The sequence below is a fragment of the Diabrotica undecimpunctata genome, chromosome 10 (assembly GCF_040954645.1).
Source record: "Diabrotica undecimpunctata isolate CICGRU chromosome 10, icDiaUnde3, whole genome shotgun sequence".
Taxonomy (NCBI): Eukaryota; Metazoa; Arthropoda; class Insecta; order Coleoptera; family Chrysomelidae; genus Diabrotica; species Diabrotica undecimpunctata.
In genome coordinates, this window is record NC_092812.1 from 68,117,490 (window position 1) to 68,139,524 (window position 22,035).

The 22,035-nt window shown below is 34.0% G+C and overlaps 1 protein-coding gene across 1 annotated transcript in view; it reads right to left on the bottom strand.

The window, feature by feature from the left end:
• Positions 1 to 1,878: 1,878 nt before the first annotated feature.
• Nup188 (nuclear pore complex protein Nup188) overlaps positions 1,879 to 22,035 on the bottom strand; it is a 37,856-nt gene continuing 17,699 nt past the window's right edge. The window contains exons 7-13 of the mRNA XM_072546483.1: positions 18,704 to 19,228; positions 16,215 to 16,499; positions 13,290 to 13,879; positions 8,747 to 9,314; positions 5,178 to 5,462; positions 4,978 to 5,120; positions 1,879 to 2,786 (exon numbers count right to left, since the gene is read on the bottom strand). Coding sequence (XP_072402584.1) covers positions 2,045 to 2,786; positions 4,978 to 5,120; positions 5,178 to 5,462; positions 8,747 to 9,314; positions 13,290 to 13,879; positions 16,215 to 16,499; positions 18,704 to 19,228 — 3,138 coding nt within the window. The 3' untranslated portion in view covers positions 1,879 to 2,044. The remainder of the gene's footprint in view (positions 2,787 to 4,977; positions 5,121 to 5,177; positions 5,463 to 8,746; positions 9,315 to 13,289; positions 13,880 to 16,214; positions 16,500 to 18,703; positions 19,229 to 22,035) is intronic.

The window sequence follows — 22,035 nt, forward strand, 5'->3', positions numbered from 1 at the left end:
CTGTGACTCAGTAGGTTGTATCTAGTGTTGTCAATTATTAGGAAATAGCCAATAATGACGATGTCTCCTTCATTTTGTACAACCGTATCTATTATTGGCTGCCTTCTTATATTTACTCCTTGTGGAAGGAACTTTGTAGCATTCAACATAATTGACTCTATTTGTCCGGGTTTTATAATATCTAAGAAGTGTCCATGATTGTAATGAAGGTTTAATATTTTTTCGTATATGTTCGTATATTTTCTTGCATATTCCATTGCACGGTCATAGGTTTAGTCCCGCTAAGACTTTCAGTCGTATGTACTCTTTTTCTAATGTGTCAGCTCTATATGAGACATCACTTAGGCCTTTAGAAATTTCCTTGGTTCCTTTTATCAGTGCTTCTCGGAAATGTCCATTTATTCTTTTTTCTGTAGAATTAATCGAAGCTATTGTTTGTAACATCATCTTTGTCTGATGTTTTGAATTTTTTATTATTTCCTTCTGATTTTCGTCCAAGGAATCGATGTCCCTGTATACTTCATCATTTACTCCAAATAATGGAAACCAGACTGATTGAGAATCAATGTACTGTTTTGAAAAATTGATACAACTAAGATGGTGTGCAGATTGAAATTTATTTTTAATGAGAGTGGAATTAAGTGTGAAATAATTAATTTTGAATATTGGAACAAAAAATATACTAACTGAATAGGCACAAATATAAGTGACTCAAAAGCACCATTAGGTTCAAACACTTAGATGTATCTAAATATGTCGGTAAAATTGTAGTACCTTATAGGTGATGGTTGAAATTGTGTGTGGAATGAACGAATTGGCAGTGTCTGTAAGGGTGGGTTTTGGGAATAAAGGTTTTGTTGATGATGTATGTAAAAACCTCAATTGGAGACCGAAAAATTGGAATTGAGTCCAAAGTATGAGTTAAATTGACAACTAAGTTAAAGTAAACTTCAAGATGTGTGATTCAGTAATATTCTTGTTTGAGAATCTAAGGTTATAAAGCTATTGATTAACGATAAAGTTGAATAGTTGGAGAATTAAAATGTTTAAAAATTCGAAACACTGAAGGTGAGAAATGGACATTGTCAGAGAGCGAAGACTATTAGGGAAGCTTGAGAAAATGAATGAAAATATTTTTAAAAATTATGGATACAAATAAAAGAAATGTTACTTGTATTGAAAAGGATAAAAATGAGGGTTGGAATTGGGGTGTCAAAAGTTAGGAAGGATAAATTAAATTGATGTAGAATAAAATGGTGGGCTAGATAATTAAAGATTTATAATTTTAATTGTTATGTGAGGAAATTGGTAGAAAGGTGAAAATTGGGAAAAATATGCAATGAAACAAATTTAAAGGTGGTGTCAGTGGGTAATTAGTGAGCCTACCCGGCTAATCAGTCGGCTGTTACCATTAGTTGGACACATTTGTCGACCCTTTCGAGCGGGGAAGATGTATGCTATGTTAAATCTTATAACATCGACCAAGTGTCATTAATATATTATAATTCATAATGATTTTCATGTAAGAAAAGGGTTTCTACATCTATTTACGTAGATACTTTTAATATAAGTATTTTCCACGTGTTTTTTTCAGTTAAAATTTTACAGTATGTTTTTTATTATTTTAAAGTGGAAATATACTTTCAGGTTTTTTCACTTATGATGGTTCGACAGGACCAAAAACGTTTTGAAGATTTGTAATCCTTTTGCATAAATTTTTTAAATTATTTTTAATAAATAATATACCATTATACACAAGAAGTTCTTCCTTTTATGTGAGTTTTTTTACTGTGGGGCCTCTGGTGAATATTCTGATAAATTAAACTTGCCCTACCATACATATTGCAGTGCTTAAGTGTCAGTAGAATAATGAGAAACTTGAAAGTTTACAAGTTATTTATTTACAAATTTTATACAAACAGAAACATTATCACTTTACATATATCAACCAATATATTCATTGGAACGTATAGTTCACAAATTCAAGTCAAACAATAATTTATGAGGTTTAAAAATTTTATACAGAATATCATACAGAACTTTATCACTTCAACTTACTTATACCAATGAACCAATTGGAAAGTACAACACAGAAATTAGTGTCAACAATTTTATCGTATTGTCCCGTCTCTCTGTAATACAACAAAAACTTTTTAAGAACATCCATTTCGAACTGCCCTATAGGTGTTGCGTTAGATTCGGTCAATATCAAGGAGGTTATTTTTTTAACATGTTCGTAGAAGAACTGTAATTCTGAATGAAGGTTCTTTCTGAATTTGAAGAAACTTTCGTTATCAAAGGGAGCAATATTGATAGTTAAAAATATTTGTTGTCCTAAAAACATCATCAAAGATTCCAAGGAAGTTTTCACTCGATTGTAATCGAGATTAAGAGTCCAGGGATCTGCTAGTCCTGTATACTCATACATAGCATATCGTAAAAAAGCACTCAGCTGCTGGGTTGGGTAGCTATCTTCAAATCCTTCATGTTGTACCATTCCATACACTCTCGTAAATAACGATATAGGTGTATCTTCGGCTCCCTGTAGATCTTTTGGGGCACCCTGCTGCCTTATGGCTTCCAATGTCTTGCACATAAAATGTGCTAGACATAATAGCATGCCGTAAGTCAGATTATTTGTTACTGGCAGTTCGAACTTGGGCACACTGAAGTCGTTCTCGATCATTACATCAATTTTAATTTGAGGTATTTCGGTCATAAGATCCACTAATCCTGCATTAACTCCGTAGAGAATTGAGCATCCCAGCCCAACGGCCGTCATCAATCTATAAAATATAAAATAAATAAACAAAAGAAAAAATTCACACAACAATTTTTGACTAAATACAAATATTGCACAAATTTAAATTGTAACAGAATAATATGGTAGTTTATGGATAGATAATTGATATATTTGATAATCATATATTTATATATACATACAGTAGAGCGTCGATTATCCGAACTAACTGGGGGTTCGGAAAATCGTTTTTTTTTTCAGATAATCGGACCGTACTGATCATACATATTTATCTAAGGGTGAATGAAAACCATATTTACATAATGTATTTATATCTTTAATGACAAATAGGAATTAAACAAAAAAGTGTTGTATTTTCAAAAAAAAACATAGTCTAGGTACAATATTGACGAAAATTGAAAATTGTTTAAGCGTTAATTACTAACGCTTGAAAATCTTCAGTTCTCGTCTGCCGAAGCACGTCTACCCGTTTACGAGCGGCTAGATCACGTAGTTTTTGAATGACAGGTCTGTTTTATTTCAACATCGATGATGTAACATCGATGAGTTGGGAGTTATCGAGAAGCAATAATGTTTTTTGTCTCTTTTGCCGTTTTTGAATTGATGGACTTTAGCAGAGAATATAAAGGTTTCTTTAAACCATTCCATGAAAATTATACTATCCATCCATTAAGGATTTTTAATCTATTCTTCAGTTGTATTATAGATCGGAAGAGAGTGAATACAGGACATATTTTTTGTGATTTGTTTTGATATTTTTTGAGTTTTGTGGAAAAAATGGAGTAGTCAAAGACGCAACTATGCATTTAATTGATCTATTTAGAGACAATAGCGTGTTGTAGTATTGCCGTCACAAAGATTATAAAAATCGACAAATTAAGAGTGATGCATTTGCCCAGATAACGACAACGATGGAAATACAAAAAGATGCAGCAGAAAAAAGATTAAAAGCGTAATTGGACAATTTCAAAGGGAAGTTAAGAAAAGTAAATCTCATTCAGGAGATAGTTTGATGTTTTTAAAAGATGAGAACAAGCCGCGACCCACTCTTGAAAATTCGTATTAAGGTAACAACTTTCTTTATTAAAAAACTGAAATAATTGAAAACCTAGAACTACGCAAGCGGTACCCGCGAGAAATACATAATTTTCGTCGGACATGTTGAAGTAGATTGGACTATAAAAATATTACTTACTGCTTGCAATCCCAATGAGGACGTTCAATACAAAAGTTATCAACATGTTATTAGAAACATGTTGCCAACAAGTTTCGTTAACATGGGTTGAGTTTACCGAAAGTACAAGCTGATTATAGCCGCAAATGTCAAACATGGAATAAAAAATTTCGGTGCAGAAGTGTTGGCATGTTTTAATGTAGATGCTGTATGCTTCAAATATAAATAGATAAAGCTTTAGAAAAGTACATTTTGTTTATATTATGTTATGAATTCGGCAATTTTTGATTTATATAAAACAACAATGAGTAACTATTTGTTTCTTTGGAGATTAATTGCAGTTAATTATTAGAAATTTTTTTAGCAATTACCCCTTGATATATTAGGAGATATATTTGGCAATCGTCAAATCAGCAGTTGCCAGATTACAACAGATGTTTGCAATTAATATCGAAAGAGACAAATATTTACTCGTTATTGCTTCATATAAATTAAAAATTGCAGAATTCATAAAACAGTATAATCAAAATGTACTTTTTAAAAGCTTTCTCTGTTTATATTTGAAGCATACAACATATGCGTTATACAAACATGCCAACACTGCCAAACCGAAATATTTTTTACATTTGCGGCTATATTCAGCTTGTACTTTCGGTAAACTCAACCTTAACATGTTACTAAGTGAGGACGGTCCTTTATTGTCGTCTTTTGTCGAGAGTCGGGAGTTCGAAAAAGTGGTCGTTCGATTGATCGACGTTAAAAGCCAAGGACATCTATGGCCTTCGGCGCATTATATTATGTTCGAGGAATGGTCTAGTCAATAGAAAAGAATACTCATATTTCCGACAAAAGTCAGACAATCATACAAAAAGATTTTCTGGGAGTGTTAATTATCGACAGACATTTGACGGTTGACATCTATGTACAGACACACATGTTACTTTTCTAATTATTCTTGAAACTGTCTCGGCAAGAAAATTTTTAAGAATCATTAAAAATACTATGTTATAAATAAAGAGAATATATGTGAATTAATTATTACCTGTTTACAATAGCTATCATTAGTTCCATGGGAAAGTAGTCGCACATGCAAGCATGGTTCGTATTATCTATTACATATACCATTATATTTTTGGGTCTCAAAATTGCATAAAGGCATCCGTTAATAACTTTCTTAACACCATTCTAAAATAAAACGATCAATTTTAAAATACCGTACAAAAAAGAAATAGTTATACACACCATCAGATATACGTAAGACCCATTAGACTTGTAGTACCAGTCGGAACTCCAATTTACTTGCAAAGTATCAAATAGCATCAACATGCTGATAACAAGATCTAATGCTCTTAAAGCCACCGTAGTTCCTACCATTCCGAAGACATACTCAAAAAGTTTCTCAGCCAAGTTGAGGAAAATATGAACCTTAGAGATAGCCAAATCTTGCATATTTTTGCAACATGCTGTGATTACTTGAATCAATGATGAAGTTATTGACCATGCTTCTTCAATTATTAGTGGATTAACCTATAACAAAAGGATAATTTAAAGCAGTTATTAACAATATTTTATTTTAAGGTTGCAGTCATTATTAGGGCAGGATAAGTAAAACTCTTTGTTCTTTTATCAAGCTTTGCAAAAATTATTCGCTTATTCAGGATATCCTAAAATATGGTTATAATTATTTTATCAGTAAATACAATGAAATTAGAATTAAAATCATTGTATAAAACTAGCACAAAAACTTACAATATGAGGTTAATCCATTAAATTTTAAAATTCACAAAACATTAAACTTAACTTATTTCAAGTATATATATATATATATATATATATATATATATATATATATATATATATATATATATATATATAGTATACTCTCTCTATAACGAACACGGTTATTACGAGGTTTCGCTTATAACGAGGTATATTAGATGTCCCGTGAAATTTCTATTGAACTATAACTCTCAATAGCGAGACAAATTTGGTTATAACGAGAGGTTAGATTGAAAAACGTGTTTTTTTTTAAGTTTTTGGCCCGGCCGTGGCTATAAATAAATATCTTTTTTAAGTGTCCCATAATAAACTTAACTGCCGCCCGCAATAAACTTCTTTATAATAAATACAACTGTTTCACATCTTTAGAAAATAGATAGTAGATGATAGATAGAATGATACTGGACAATTAAAAGCAGTCAAAAATGACAGACTTCTTACAATTGCAGAAGCCATAGTTTATGTGATTTAAAATACGCTTTATACATTATATAGTTGGAAAAAAATGTAAGTACAGATTTGTTTGTTTTAACGTATATCATTGACAATAAAAGGAAACAACTCTTTTTTGTTTTAATGTATTTAATTGAAAATAAAAGTAAACAACTTTTTTTCAAAAACGCCATTCAAACAATATTTATTAGCATCTTATATTGCTCCGAACGTCTTCACTATAGGAAGTTAATGTTTTAGGAAACTACATATTTATAAGTAAGCACAGTATTATTGTTGTCTGATATAACGAGATCGGCTTATAACGAGGTAATTAGTCTGCCATTTCAGTTCTCGTTATAGAGGGAGTCTACTGTATATATATAATTACAATATTTTAATTTTATTTAATTTTGTAGGAATCATGATTGACAATAATTATTATTTACCCTACAGTGGTAAATGTAAATGGTAATCTTAACCACCTTTTCCTTTCATTGTTTGGTTTTTTAACGACAAGTTGTCAACCAAATTTATCACATTCTTTGAATATACCGCCCTATTATATAGAGGTTGGTAGTTTGCCTTGCTGTTTTTGTCATTTTGACCTCAAGGCCATATCTATTCACGTTGTGTGCGTGGGTGTTAAACCTGTAAATTCATTTACCGGCGAGATTCAGTAAGCTTAAGACTGGTAACTTCATTTTATCTTTATTACTATATTAATCTTAAATAACTTATAATGTTACCTAAAGTTAAAATTAAAATCTAATTGATTAAATAAATTGTGGGAAGTGCATTCTCATGATCTTTCTAGTTCTTTACACTTTAAAATAAACCTTAATGTTTTTTACTTAAGTTTTTATAATAACTTTTTTATATACATGTATGTTTATCACATGTTCTTTTGCTGTGCTAATTTTTTTAAATTGCAAACTATACCTAGTTTCAATTAATTGTTTTATACAACTTTAACTCTAAATGTCCAGTTTCGTAAGCTTTTTCATATATTTTTAACATCATTGACTGCTACATGTCTTTGTAAGGTAACACACTTTTATTGTAACTTCTCTATGGATGTTTGGTTTCATATTGTTCTTTTTAGATGAACTGATGATGCTTTCTGAGCAGAAAGCGAAACGTCTTCAATAAATAGATGAAGTAGCCACCTTCTTTGTCTTTTATTTCTCCACTTTGACCGAAAAACCCACCACTTTCCCCTCGAGTGTACCTTAGTTTATTTTGGATTGACGGTCGTACTCCTTTTCTCGATATATATATATATATATATATATATATATATATATGTGTGTGTGTGTGTGTGTATGTGTGTGTGTGTGTTAGCTGCCGTGTATGTGATAGAACGCCATGTTGTTTTCTACTTGGAAGAGAAATGCTCGAGTCTTTGAGCGATTGTAAGTAGTATAATTCAAGAAAGAATAAATGCTGATAACAATGCACGTAGTATTCCAACTTTGGTATTGGAATACTACAATATAACATTGGAGACCTTACGAAAGTAAACGACCAAGAGGAAGACCACAGATGAGATGGGTTGATGACATGTTAACAGGTCAATAAAGATGGTGACCAAGCACCGCAATTTAGTCAAAACGCAATCGCATAGCAAATAGAACAGTTTTTCGGTGTATGTTTGTTTATGTCAGTGTATGGTTTACCCTCAACTAGAATGTACTGGAAAGCGTCTACTTGAATTTCAGTTTTTGTAGAAACTATGAGTCGCTGGAAACAAATAAAAAACAATATCCACTTCAATGACAATAGTCAAATAATTCCCGGAGAAAAACCAAAAAAGTGGGGCTATAAAGCGTTTCTCCTATGTGATATACCAACGGAATTGTATATAGGTTTGATCTGTATACTGGTAAAGAAGAGCATCCAGAATATTCACCAAATGTTGGAGTCAGCGGAAATGTGGCGATTGGCCACAATAATTCCAAGGAATGCTTAGCATAAGATATATTTTAGAGATTTTTAAGATAAAGATATGAAAAAGAAAGGAAGGGGAAGTTTTAAAGAACTTGTCTACAAGAAAGAAGTAATAACCCTTAGGGCAGACAAATAGTACGATAACAAGCCGGTGCATTTACTCATTTCGTTTGTAGACACGTATCCTACAAGTCAAGTTCAAAGGTTAGACAAAGCAAAGGGAGAAACCATTCCTGTGGATTGTAACGTTCTATAATAAATTTATGGGCGGAGTGGACTTAATGGACTCGTTGATGGCTTTATATAGACCTATGATTAGTTCTAAAACGTGGTACCTCCGCATTGAGTTCCATATATTTGATTTAGCAGTTGTGAATGCTTGGTTACTTTATAGAAGAGACACCTTTATCAATTATTTCGGTGAAACCAGGCTTTTCCAGGAAATTTAGAAGAACTGTAGTTTAGATGTTCATAAATATTAATTGGACAATATTTAATGTAGTTTTCTTTATCCATTGTAAGGTAACTGTGTATTCTAGTAATGCAATGTGATAAAATTCTATCTGTAATAGTGTAGATACGTAAATTTCAATAAAAATAAATAAATAAAACTTTTACACATCTGTTTCAAGTACAGAGATGTGTCTTACCTTTTGATTTTCTCCGTAAAGTAATTTATATATATAAACTTCAATTTGCATGAAGAATCGATTAAAATCAAAATTCAAAAAATCGAATCCGATTTTGGAATTTGCATAAAGGGCCAAACCATGGAACAGAAGTTTGACTAAAGGTATAGCACAAGGATGTTTTAAAAATTCGCTTATACAATTTGTATATTTTGGTATTATCCCCACATAAGAAAACCAGTAAGCTACTTCTGGAATATTCTGAAAGAGAAAAATGTCATTCACGATGGTAACACATAACATCCACGGTAATAACGGCTCTCTAGTTTCGATATCAAATGCCCAATATTCGTTATTCCAACTATATTCGTGTACTACTGTATACTCGACCTCTATAATGGGTCCTAGGAGTTCTAATACTCTCTCAAGTTCAGTTGATGATACTTCAAAATGTTTGCGAAGTATTTCTAATATTTTTTGAATGACTGAGAGAATGGATAGCCTTGTAGCATGGGATTCATATCTATAACGAATAGTTATTGTAGCTAAAACTTCCATAGCTTTTCCTGCCACAATGGGAACATCTTCTCTAAAAATTAAATAAAATTTGCATAATTCAAAATTAATTAAATCAACAAAGCTAAGAGTAATAAAAAGATATTTCTGCTTTACAAATTTTCCGAAACTCCTATAACTACTTCATATTAGCAATAAAATCTATATGTTAATGACATTCGGAATAAGTGGCAACGTAGCGCAGAATACGATTAAGCTATTTCTTACCAACATGTTCAACTCGCAATACATGACAAATAGTGGAGAATAAATTTATAAAAGTATACAGAATGTGAAATTTTGGTTGAAAACTTTTTGGACCTAAATAGCTGATTTTTACGTGCTAAAACCAAATCTGGTCGTAATTTTTTTACCCGTAGTTTTTGAGCAACCTGCTTATTGTTATATAGTTTAAGATCCGTATACGGTATATAGTAAAATTAATGTTAAATCGCAATCTTGGTTTTTATTTACAGCAGGTTACTTGAAATAATGGTACAGCGTAGTAATGTAGGTTTCACTAGTCAGATGGAATTAATTTATACTGTTGTTTTTAAGCTTCTTGTGTAGCTTTTTCTGCGATGAGTTGCTTGTAGAGCTTCTAGGTGAAGTGACGAACAGTAGTCCCAAATCGTCTTAGTGTTCCAGCGGCCCCGGTATCGTTTGTCAAAAAGTGTACTTTCAGGCTAATCAAAAATACTAATTTTTTTAAACTTCTTTAAAATGTTAGCTACAATAGTACCTTATTCTGGGTCTTTTGCATTTCCTAAGAATTTGCCTCTTTAAATTTAGCTTCTGAAAGGTTTGGGAACTTTTGGTAGAGATTCTTGAAATAAGGTCCATCTTTAGGCAAAGCCTTTAGAAACTGTTTTATGAGGTTTAACTTTATATGTAGATGTGGTAGGAGATTGTTTTTAGGATCTACAAGGTTTTTGAGGAGAAATTTCATATTGCCGGGTTTTAAAGACCCTCACAGACCAGTTCTTTGACCAGATCCCTACCACTACTGTCCCATTCACACAAGAAATATGGAAATTTGGTAAAACCACCTTGCTGGTCAAGTATCATGCATGTTACTTTTAAATCGCCATATATGAACCATGAGTAGAATAGCCAATTTTATTTAACACTATTATTTCTATGTTGTCATTGTTATCTTTCATATGTACAGAATAACCAACAGGTATAGATGCATAAGTGTTACCTTTGTGAATTAACTAGCTTTGGATAAATCAATCAACAGTCTTGTGTCTTCTTTTTTTATTCAACACCGAACTCGTTCCTCAGACCTGGAATGTCTGAGCAGTACACTAAATTACCTTCTTGTTCAAATAAATGTTAAAAACTGCTGTTCTCTCTTCCCATGCGCATATATGCTGGTTCTAACTGCAAACAAGTTCTTTTCTTTTAGTCTAGAACCAAACAATCCAGGTTTTTCTTTTGTTAACCCAAGATCCCTAACTAAGTCGTTAAGCTCGATTTGCGTAAACAGGTTAGGCTCTATATTTTCTGCAGTACATTGGAACTCTTCATCATCTTGCTCATCTAGCTCTGACTGTATATTAGAAAACGCTTCAGTTTGAACATAATTCAAATCATTTTGAGGTTCTGGGATCGGAATATCTATATAGTGTCCTACTGGTCGGATGGAGGACATTAGGTTAGGGTATTAGTATATTGGCATATGACGGGGTTATGCACTGTGAATACGGAGAGGGTACAACCCCCTTCGCATTCGCGGATGACCTCGATGTACTGGTAGTGGCCCGGGATGAGCCAGATCTCAAATATCGGGTTCGAAACGCAGGCGGCGTCGTAAAGAAATGGATGACGCAGCACGGACTGAAACTTGGGACAGAGAAAACCGAAGCCATCATTCTGAAGGGGACAAGGAACAGGCAAAATATTGAATTAAAATGTGCGGGAGCATGTCTAACACCCAAGAAACAAGTAAAGTATCTAGGAGTGACATTGCACCAGAATGGAAAATGGGGGGAGCACGTGCGGGAGGTGGTCCGGAAGGCTGCGAATAGTGCGGCTGCGTCCTCTACGCGGCACCAGTCTGGAGCGAGGCGGTAGAGATAACGGCCTATAGGAGTCTCATGACACGAGTAGACAGAACAAGTCTGTTGCAAGTGGCATGCGCCTACAGGACTGTGTCTGCGGCAGCCTTATGGACCATCACTGGATGTGTTCTGTTGCATGTTTTGGCGGTGGAAAGAAAAGAGCTTTATGAGAGACGAGGTCCAAACCTTACTGTGGCCGAGAGAAGACAGGAAAGGGAAAGGTCAGTTGAAAGATGGCAAGAAGAATGGAACAACACGGAAGATGTGGCACAGTGGACGAAAATGCTGATCCCGAACATAAGAGATTGGGTGGACTGTGGCCACAGGCGACTGGATTATTTCCTAACGCAGGTGCTCACAGCACACATACGATTTTAGTTTGCAGCAGATGGATAGTGGAAAGGAACAGAATGGAGACAGAGACAGGTGTGAATTTTGTTACAGTGAGAGAAATGATTGAGAGAATGATTGAAAATAAATTAGTTTGGACTAACATTGCTAAGGCTTTGTGCCCTCCAATTATAAAATTGGCAGGACCCTGGTCTACCTGGCCTTTCGGCATACGACCGTTAACGACTAACATACAAAGCTATATCCGTGCAGTGATCAAGAAAAAGGAAGAGGAAGAAAGACTGCTGGACCAACGCTAAAGGTAAGAGTGAATGATGCTGAAAGGTGAAGCTAGAAAAGTGGGTCACACTGTATGAGTTAGAATGCGTGAGTCAGACTGTGGGGAAAGAGGAAATGCCCATCTGGGAATGATGCCGAACTAGGAGCGATGAGTGTCTTCTACGCGCTACCTGGAACGAGACAGGGAGCCTCCTTGCTGATGAATAGAGTGTGGATGTGTATGAATGGAGAATGAATGAATAAAGGTAGTTATTCGGAAGTGATGCCGGCCGTACAGCGGCCATTCCGCTTCCGGATCGCTGGATGACAGAGGAGGGTCTGGTTTAGCAGGTAGACGTTCGGCGTAGACTCGGCGACGAGAGGGCATTTTAAAGTACCTCGGGAACTATCCATTTTTTTAACCATTTTCTAAGATCTTTAACACAAACATAACATACCTTCTGATCACCAAGTTTAGTTCGAAAATATGAGCAATAAACTTTTTTCAAAAAGTCTGTAATGTTTCTTTGATGTTTTTTAATAACAAACTCACCACAAATATAACAAGAACTGTCGACTAGTCCTTACAACCACGATTAGACATTTTACTAAGAACATGTATTGAAAATCAGAAAGTGAGATTAAGTTGACAAAAAACAAAACATGAACTGGGAATAGATAGTAAATGTGTTTCAGCAGTGTTGCCAACTCTTCTATGTCCAGTACAAGTTATATTAAAATTCCATTTGAACGATATAAAAGCTGTTAAATTCAATAAAAAATCACAAAATTTAATAAAACTAAGTGTAAATGTGAAGAAATTGTAGGTGATACAGCTTAATAAGTGTAATATTTGGGTTTACCACCCTAAAAACATAAGAATATGGTGTTTTAAGTTAAAAAGTTTTTTCATCGTTGGCCTGTGTTCTGTAAGGTACAACTGTTCACTGATACTGATAGATACAACGGATAGACACCATAAGAAGAACTCCTGTCATATTGAAGTGTTGAGACTATACTTTATTAACTTTATTAGCAGTATTCTCGGCTGTGGGAGCATAAATGTTAATGATATTTCAATCTAAGTGATGGTCACTTATTTGGATCAACATGCGGTGTACTGAATGTGGAATAATTTTTTAATTTTTCAATCTCTTGAAGTTTGTCACTAAATTGAGTCACAATTTGGTACAATCGAATAAGCAACTAAAAGTTACAAATAAATATTGTATATAAATCGAACCACGCATTTTAAATTACCGTTACAACATAATAAAAAATAATTAGGGACAGAAAATATTAGTAAAAAGTAATAATTAAGCTGTACAACTTACAGTTCAGTTTGTTTCCAAAAGGCAAATTGAAGAAGTAACAGGTCCATCCATAGTCTTAAGCAGTGATTGTTAACCATAGGAAACTGTACTGCATCCAAACTCTTACAAAGAAAGACTTGTCTATGAGCTTTATCCAGCTTCGGCAATTCTTCTTTACGTTCTAATACCACAAAGAACTCCATCCAAGATTTTAAGAAGTAATGTCTTTCTTCAATGTCTTCTAAATTCATAGAACAATTTTGAAAAGTGTCAAAGAAAAAGGTTGTCCACTTCTGGACTTGATGTTTGGTTTTCAAAAATCTTTCTACGCATTGAAAGAGCTTTTGATCCGCGTCATATTGCTCGTTCTCCTCTTTAGGTTCTTGTGCACGAGCTAGAGACTGTAGAAGTTGGACTGCGAGAATTCTAAAGATGTACCCATATACTCTAAACGACTGAACAAATTCTTTAAAAAGAGGATAACACAGCAGTTGCCAAAATTGTGGTAATTTTATCGCTTCTGTGACCAACTTCAGGCTACGGGTAACCCATAAATTTGCCATTATATGAAGTATACCTATTTGTAATGGACTCTTCAGTACTCTCGGATCCTGAAAACACAGATGAAACAAATCATTTAATTATGTGAAAACATTTATAAATTCCTGCAAAATTAAGAGTTTTTGAAAATATCTTGGTGAATTCTTTATGTATTTTAATTTAGAAACACGAAAATTTTAAAAACATTTTAAGATCTACAATTTTTATTTGAACCATTTTTCTTTAAAGTGCATAATAGATGTTTTCTGAGCAAAAAAATGACTTTTACTTTTTCAGATTGTTTAATACACAAACAAAGTAAATTCAGATGTACCCTCTCACGGATTTTTCATCAGCTACCCCTCATATACATTTTAGAACCTTCAAATATCTGTAAAGGATTTTTACGTAATATTTTAATGCTTTTTCCCAGATAGACTGGTGCACATCCGCACACGAGAGGGATGATGTAGAAGGAACATGCAAACCAGGCAGCAGGCACGCAATCTGGTATACAGATGGTTCTAAGGTATTTGTAGTAGTTATGGAAATGTAAGCGTTTCTATTCCAATACGAGAATACTCCAGGAAAAGAGGTAAACATTTAGGATGTTTTCTCTCTCAGGGGGACTCTTAGAAAAGAGCTTGAATCCGAACACAACATAACACCTTTTGGAAAAATATACCCGGTTAAGTACGTGGTAAAATATACAGTGATGAGTGCGTTAAGACCCGGCAAAATAACGCAACGTATTTACAAAAAATGTTCAAATAAGCCTCCATTAGTACCAGAACAATAACCCAACCTATAATAAAAGTTGCGTCTAACATTAGATAATGTTTCCGGACTAATACCTCTCATTGAATCAGATCTTTTCTCTTAATTCTTGGAGAGTATTAGGCCTATCGTCCGTAATTCCATATAGTTTGGACTTGATATATCTCCACACAAAAAAATCACAAAGTGCAAGATCAGGTGATCTTACAGGCCAAAAAATATCTCCGTGGTCACTAATCAATCGATTAGGAAAAGTCGCACTGGGATATTCACTGAGGATGCGACAATTATGTGCGGGACAACCAACATATAGGATCGAAAGGTATTGGTAAATTATGAAAGGCCGGCACAATTTTATTGTGCAGAAGTTCCAAGTATTCCCGCCTAATTAACAATTTCATGATTCCCTATTATGCCTCCCCAAACATTTACTTTTTGAGGACGTTGGGTATGAACGATATAAATCTGACGAGGATTTCCTTGAGGCCAATACCGAGCGTTTATTGAATTGTGACGTATATGCAATGAAAACTTACATTCATCGGGAACAAAACATTCTCTAAAAAATTGTCATCTTGATGTGACATTTCCATTGCATTTTGACAGAATTCTAAATGTGGATATAGATCCCCAGGGAATCCCCAGTTCGTTGGATTTATGTAAGTTCTAGGGACGGTATCCATGTCTTTTCAAAATTTTTCCTACTCTAAATCTTGAAAATCCATACTGTTCTCAGAGACGAGATGTTGATTGGGTAGGATTTTGCTCAATACTTGCACAAATCAAAGTGTTCCTTAGTTCCAAATCTGATTTACCTCCCGTCGTCTACGAACTCCTCTTGGAGGATCTATAATTTAAAAAATTACGTACAATAGACTGAACTGTTGATCGTGCAGGTGTCGGCCTCTTTGGAAACATTGTTGTTTAATCATGTTGTTTGATAATTCATTCACATGCCAGACAACAATTTGCATTTCTTCTACCGTTAAAACCATTTTCACGAATTGTTTTTTCAACAAAAAGTTTCTGTTTACCATACAAAAACACTTCTCGATGTGTTATTGTTTGACCGCTTGATGTTTTGCTGTCACAGCTGGTAGGCTGTTCGTACGAAGCCCACTTCATAAACGAGTCGCTAAGTAATTTTTATTAGTAGTTTGATTTATAATTAAATTGGCTACTAATTAATGTTTTTTACTAGCATCTGTCAATTTATTCAATCATTTTTTCTAACATGGAAAATTAAAATAAAAATATTTATCGATCTCATACGCATAATAATTATGACTGAAGTCAAATAGCCCTGAATAAGAACTAGATTTATCTCGTACTATCTCACAATTGAATATGTCTTCCATATTTTGCGTCATTTTGCCGGGTGTTAACGGCACTCATCACTGTATATTAGATTAGACGGACATGTGCTATCTGTAATAGGTCTGTAAAAGAAAAAATCCGAAAATACGAAGTACATTCCCCTTGTATAAAAGTGGTCATGTTTCAACCAATCATAATCAAGCAGTCAGACAAGACAATTCAAATTTACTCTTTTTAGGTTTTAAACAATCCATACTGCACTTTGTTTATGAAGTTTAAAGACCACATAAAGTTTACAGTAAGTACACTTACCTTAGAATTCTTTAAGTTGAACAAACTTTCTATCATAAAATCCGTCACACAAGGCCCTAGGGTAATCTCATCGCCGCTACTCTCGGTATACCATTTCTTAAATCGTTTAAAGTTAAAAAAAGCTGCCGTCATGGCACCTTGGTTAAAAAGGCAGGTACCAATTAGATCTAACAGCAAGCATTTGAAACCGTCATCTTCCGTTGGATCTCGAAGTCTCTCCAGAAATATTCGTTGAACTTGGTCCATATCCAATCCCAACACTGACAATAAAGGGACAGAAGGATCCTAAAGAGCAAGTAAGACAAGACAATACATTTGATATTATTTTTTAGTTTAAAAAGCATAGTCATCAAAACAAATTGTAATTGAAATAGGTCATGGAATCACATTAATTTACGGCTCGGTGGTAGCCAAAAGGAACATCCATAAACTACGTCGTAAAAGTTGGATTGTTTAATACACAACCCCCCTTCGTCATAAAGCGTCGTTTACAGTCGAGGCCCTCCCCCATGTCGTCGTCGTAATTGCAACTCATGACCCCCTTTTCAGTGATTTTTCAAAAAATTTCCATAGCAAGAATAATTAATTACACTAATGTACACTAATTTCCCCCACTCTCCTGTCGTTTACCGTCGTACTAAGCAAAAGCCCCCCTCTATCTTCTCTACGGAGTAGTTTATGGATGTTCCCCTAGTCATCATGCAGGATGACGTTACAATTGGGTTGGGGTACAAAGAAGGAGCCTCCAGGAAGACTGCAGTATTAATGAGATAACCGCAATCAGGCGTAACCTGGCCAAAGATTAATTAATTAATCGGCTAATCTTTTAATCACCAGCTCTACATGTTTTCTTCAAATTGGCCCTTTTAGGACCAACTATTCTAATAATGTCAATAAATATTCAAGGCAATTTTACTATTCGACATAAATGTGCAAAACAAAAACGAGATGTGACAATCCGGGAGTTACCTAGAAGGAGAAGCATAGCTTTCTTATCGTGGCCTATGCACGATACAATTGATGGCCTACTATTTATACACAAGTGTTTCATTTTAATAACTAACAAATAAAATTAGGGGAAAGTCCATAAAAAAGAAAACATATAATCTTAGTCCTGTCTTATATTGATAAAAAGAATAATAAAAAAACTGCATTATTTTTCTCTCGATTCGATACATCACTATCACTATTTACCATTTACTATTCCAGGTAGTGTGTGTGCGTGAAAGAGAGATGGAATGAAAGAGAGTGAGTGGGAGGTGAGGGGACTGATTCTACAATATATAACGTATATACCTACAGGTATACAATCTGTAGTTCGCGTGATCTGTCGTTACAGTAGTTCGTCTTTAGCCCGCGAAAAGAAAGCTATGCTTCCAAAAATGTGACATGCTTCTAGTACAGGAAACACATAGAGAGCTGAATTCTCCCAAACTTAGAATATTCGGTATGAATCTAGTCGCTGAAAGTCCAAATGATAAATTTGGAAGTGCTATCTTTGCCCGATCTGGGTGGAACATAACATCATCTGCTATCAGCGAGCTCAACAACGTAGGAATTGTTACTATCTGCATACCAAGATTCTCTGTGACTTCTATATACAAGACCCCTGGGGAAGAATTCATTTTCACTGAACTTGACCATTTTAACTACCATAACACCAACTTCATCCTTGGCCATTTCTAATTATCAAATTACTGCATGGGGATACAGAGAGGCTGATGACAATGGTAATATGACAGGGTAAAAATAATATAGGGGATGCAATTACTCGCACCCAACACAAACCAATAATTAGAAACGTCATTTAAAGAGAGATTTAATTTTCAAAAAGCAAATTGGGAATAATTCGCCTCGGATCTCGATAACGACATTACTAAAATCCGCCCAACAACAGAAAACTATGAAAAATGAATAACATTGTGAAAACTGTTTCTAGAAGAAACATATTTCGCGAGGATGCCCGACTCACTATGTTCAACGGTTACCTCCAACTCTATTCCATTGCTCAACCGGTATCAAAAACTATATAATTAATACCCTTTCAGTGATAATACTCACCGAACTGTAGAAATATTACTTACTGCCATTTCAGACGAACGAAGATCCAAATGGTACAATCTCATGGAAAATATGAACATGACACAGAATATTAGGCCTGCTTGGAAATAACTGATAAAACTGCCAGGTCCCTACTAAAAGAGCAAACAATTTCAAATATGACACAGCAAAACAAGTGGCCTCACAACTTCTTAAAAATGGCATAGCGTCTGCAAAAAGAAGCAGACGAAAACTTAAAATGGGGGAGAACTAAACCAGTCAGCTAAGCCAACCTTTCAACGATGCTGAGCTAAGATCCGTCATCTACAGAATGAAAAATTCATTAGATTAGACATTAGATTTTTTTAATGGCTTTTATAACTAGAAAGCGCATTGTGTGTTCACTGATTCATATAAGGATAATAAAAAATGTATAAATTAATACATACCTTCGCAATTAGTTCCAAAAATTTGCACGACAACGATCTCAAAGATAGAGAAAAGGGATTAACAATATATGCAATGACTGCCTTTGCAAAATCTCCCACATTCTCATCTAAATAATTTTTCTTATGCTCTACTGCAGCTTTATGTTTGTACAACAGAAATGCGAGGAGTATGTGTAGCTTTAAACATTCTAAATATTCCTCACCAGGCCCATCATTCCAGTTGATTTCTTGAAGCATTGCGTTTTGAATATTGGATCTTTCTTTTGTAATAGTCCTCAACAAACGGGAAGCAACGCTATTGTCGCTGAAAAAGATATCTAGTACGTAATCGAAAATGATATCTGACTCTCTGTCCTTCGCAATAAGCTGTTTTTGTAAAACTTCTACCAATACAGAGCAAGACAATCTACTGATAGTTACATTTTCTCTGCGGTCTCTGTAGTTCCACCGTTCATGAAATAGAAAAGGCGAATATATAATAAACCATACTCCGGGTAACTGTACTTCCATGGCATATCGACCATTCTGAAAAAAAAAAGACATTTTCATAAAATGATTGTTAATAATTTTCTGATTGTTACTCATTACTGAATACCGATTTAAATGCTTGATGTTTATGAAAATTCTTTCAATTTACAGTCTTACTTAGCTTAACAGGAGGGTGAAAGCACGGGCTGTAGATCTTGGGATACTCACTGTTGCCGATGGTATAAAAAATACTAACAGCCATCTCAAAGTATAGAATACCTAACACATACTCAGAATGACAAGGGTAAGGGGGCATCCCTAGGAGCCAGGGATGTTTCATGGCCGATCAAAGTCCACGGAGTTTCAGAGTAAATTCTTATGTATTTTGACTCGCTTAATTCGAATTTCAAACTTACTTTTGCGTCGGAGTGTCGGGAATTTGTTATAAACAATTTAATTTTTTAAATGATTATATTTAAATGATTTTTTAAATCATTTTTACAAAATGCAATTTGTTCCTTTAAAAAAAACCTACACAATGATGTTTGGTAAACATTGATCCAGTAATTAGAACCGGAGATACTGCAAAATTAGTGCAAAAACATTGCAAAATTACGGCATTTAGCCAATTTTCACTTCTAACTCTAGATACTAGGTATTTTGATTATTGAATGAGTTTCGATTTACGATTGATCTGCATTTTCGATTTCAAATCTTTATTGATAGTTCGTCAAAAAAATTTATTTATTGTAAATATTCAATTAGGAATTCTTTTTCTTAGTCAAAATTATTGACCTAGTATAAGAATAATAATTTTATTTTCAAAAAATGCACATTTGTAGAAGATGCAACTTTTATGGTCCACTTTCTGAATATTGCAATGATTGAAACTTCTCCTGACGCATTGCTGTCCGTTTCTACTACTTTTTCTATAAGTACTGACATTACAATTAGTCCATTACAATGGTGGAAAAACCATCGCCATGTATATCCTAAATTAACCACTATATTCATAAAATATTGTAAATGTGAACACATGTTCAAAATCTGGTTTAATTTTAAATAAAAGAAGAACACGGTTAACAAGAAATAAAGTAGAAAAACTTATGTTTTTAAATGTCAATTTAGACGATTCGCGATTTAATAATAATGTGTAATGTAAATGTAAGTACGTTTACGATAAAAACGTCAACGACCCACCTATACTCGTTACTTCTGTCCCTACTTTGATTCGGTGCTTTGACCACGGGAGACGAGACGTTGCCAAATAATTTTGTATGAAGGTTTTTTTTGGGGCGTCATATGCAGTTTATTATTTTTATTAGGAATAAGGCACATTGTGACTTTAAAATAAGCTTATTTTGATGTTTAGATTTTTAATTCGGAAATCGTACTTAAAATACGAAACATTAATAAATGTTATTTATATAAAACGATTTCCGAAGTGGAAATCAAAATGTTATATTACACTTATTGTAAAGTAAAATTGTGGCATATTCCCAATAAAAAACAGTAAGCTGCCATTTAAATCCATTTCGCCCAAATTTGATTATCTTAGAACATGGTTCAAATGCTAAAAAGACAAGTCAAATAAAACCGATAAGTTTGGCAACGTTGAACTTCCCCTTTTTTATTATTTCAACTCATGCATTTTCGGCGATATAAAGGGCGGACCTAATATACCTCTCTCTTTTTAAACAGGTGTTTCTCACTCCATCTCACGTAAGGTACATACCGACCATAAACTTTTACCTATACTGTATATTGAACCAATGGTTGTGATTTGTGACAATATATCACACGAAAAAAAATTTAATTGTGTGATGTCGAATAAAGCCTGCCATAACGTAGATCATTTTTTTTTGGTAACGCAAGAAGTCAAGAAGCCTGAAAACTAATTACAGGTAGTAGAACACATAGAAAAGAATACAATAGGTTAAGTATAATTTTCCCAGATATATGGGTAGAACATTATGGAAAAATGCTGACAGAAGATTAAGCAGAATTTCAAGATAATAGCTACGGAAAATACAATATTTCCTACCGCGAAGAAACTGAAATAACAACAAAATAAATTAAAAAACACACCAAAGGTTTGAACAATGGGAAATGGGAAGGCTCCAGGCCATGGGGAAGTACCCATGGAATTTATTAAATATGGCCCCGATAAACTGTTTCAGCTATTCATTATTTAATTATATCCACGCTGCTTTGGATCGAAAAAGGTATGTGGGTGCACTCGTTTTTGACTTAACTAAGGCTTTTGACTCTATTGACATTGAAATTATACTGCATAAATTAGAAGCCCTTGGTTTTCGGGGTCATTTCTTGAACTGGTTAAGGTCATACTTACAACATCGTAAATTCCTAGTAAAAGTCGATAATAAGAAGTCATCTATTTTTAATCTTGATCAAGGTGTACCGCAAGGCTCCGTATTGGGACCCTTAATATTTCTTTTATATGTCAATGATTTGATAATTTTTTTAACTGAAGACCATACAGTTTTTTATGCAGATGATTCAACAATTGTAGTTGACGAGTCAACTGAAGTCGAACTAATTTCAAAAATGAACTTAGTAGCACAGGAATTTACAACCTGGTGTAAAAGGAACTCTTTAATGGTAAATGCAAAGAAAACTATTTGTATGCAGTTCTACTCGCGCTGTAAGCCATCCCATGGTTATAAAATCACAGTCAGTTCTGAGGAAATACCCTTTAGTGATACAACACTATTTCTTGGTAGCATTCTAGAAAGTAATATGACATGGGATGAAAATGTCACTAAAGTCTGCAAAACAATGAATAAGGGTTACTATGCGATCCTTCAGTTGAAAACTCTATTTAACACCAATCAATTGATAAG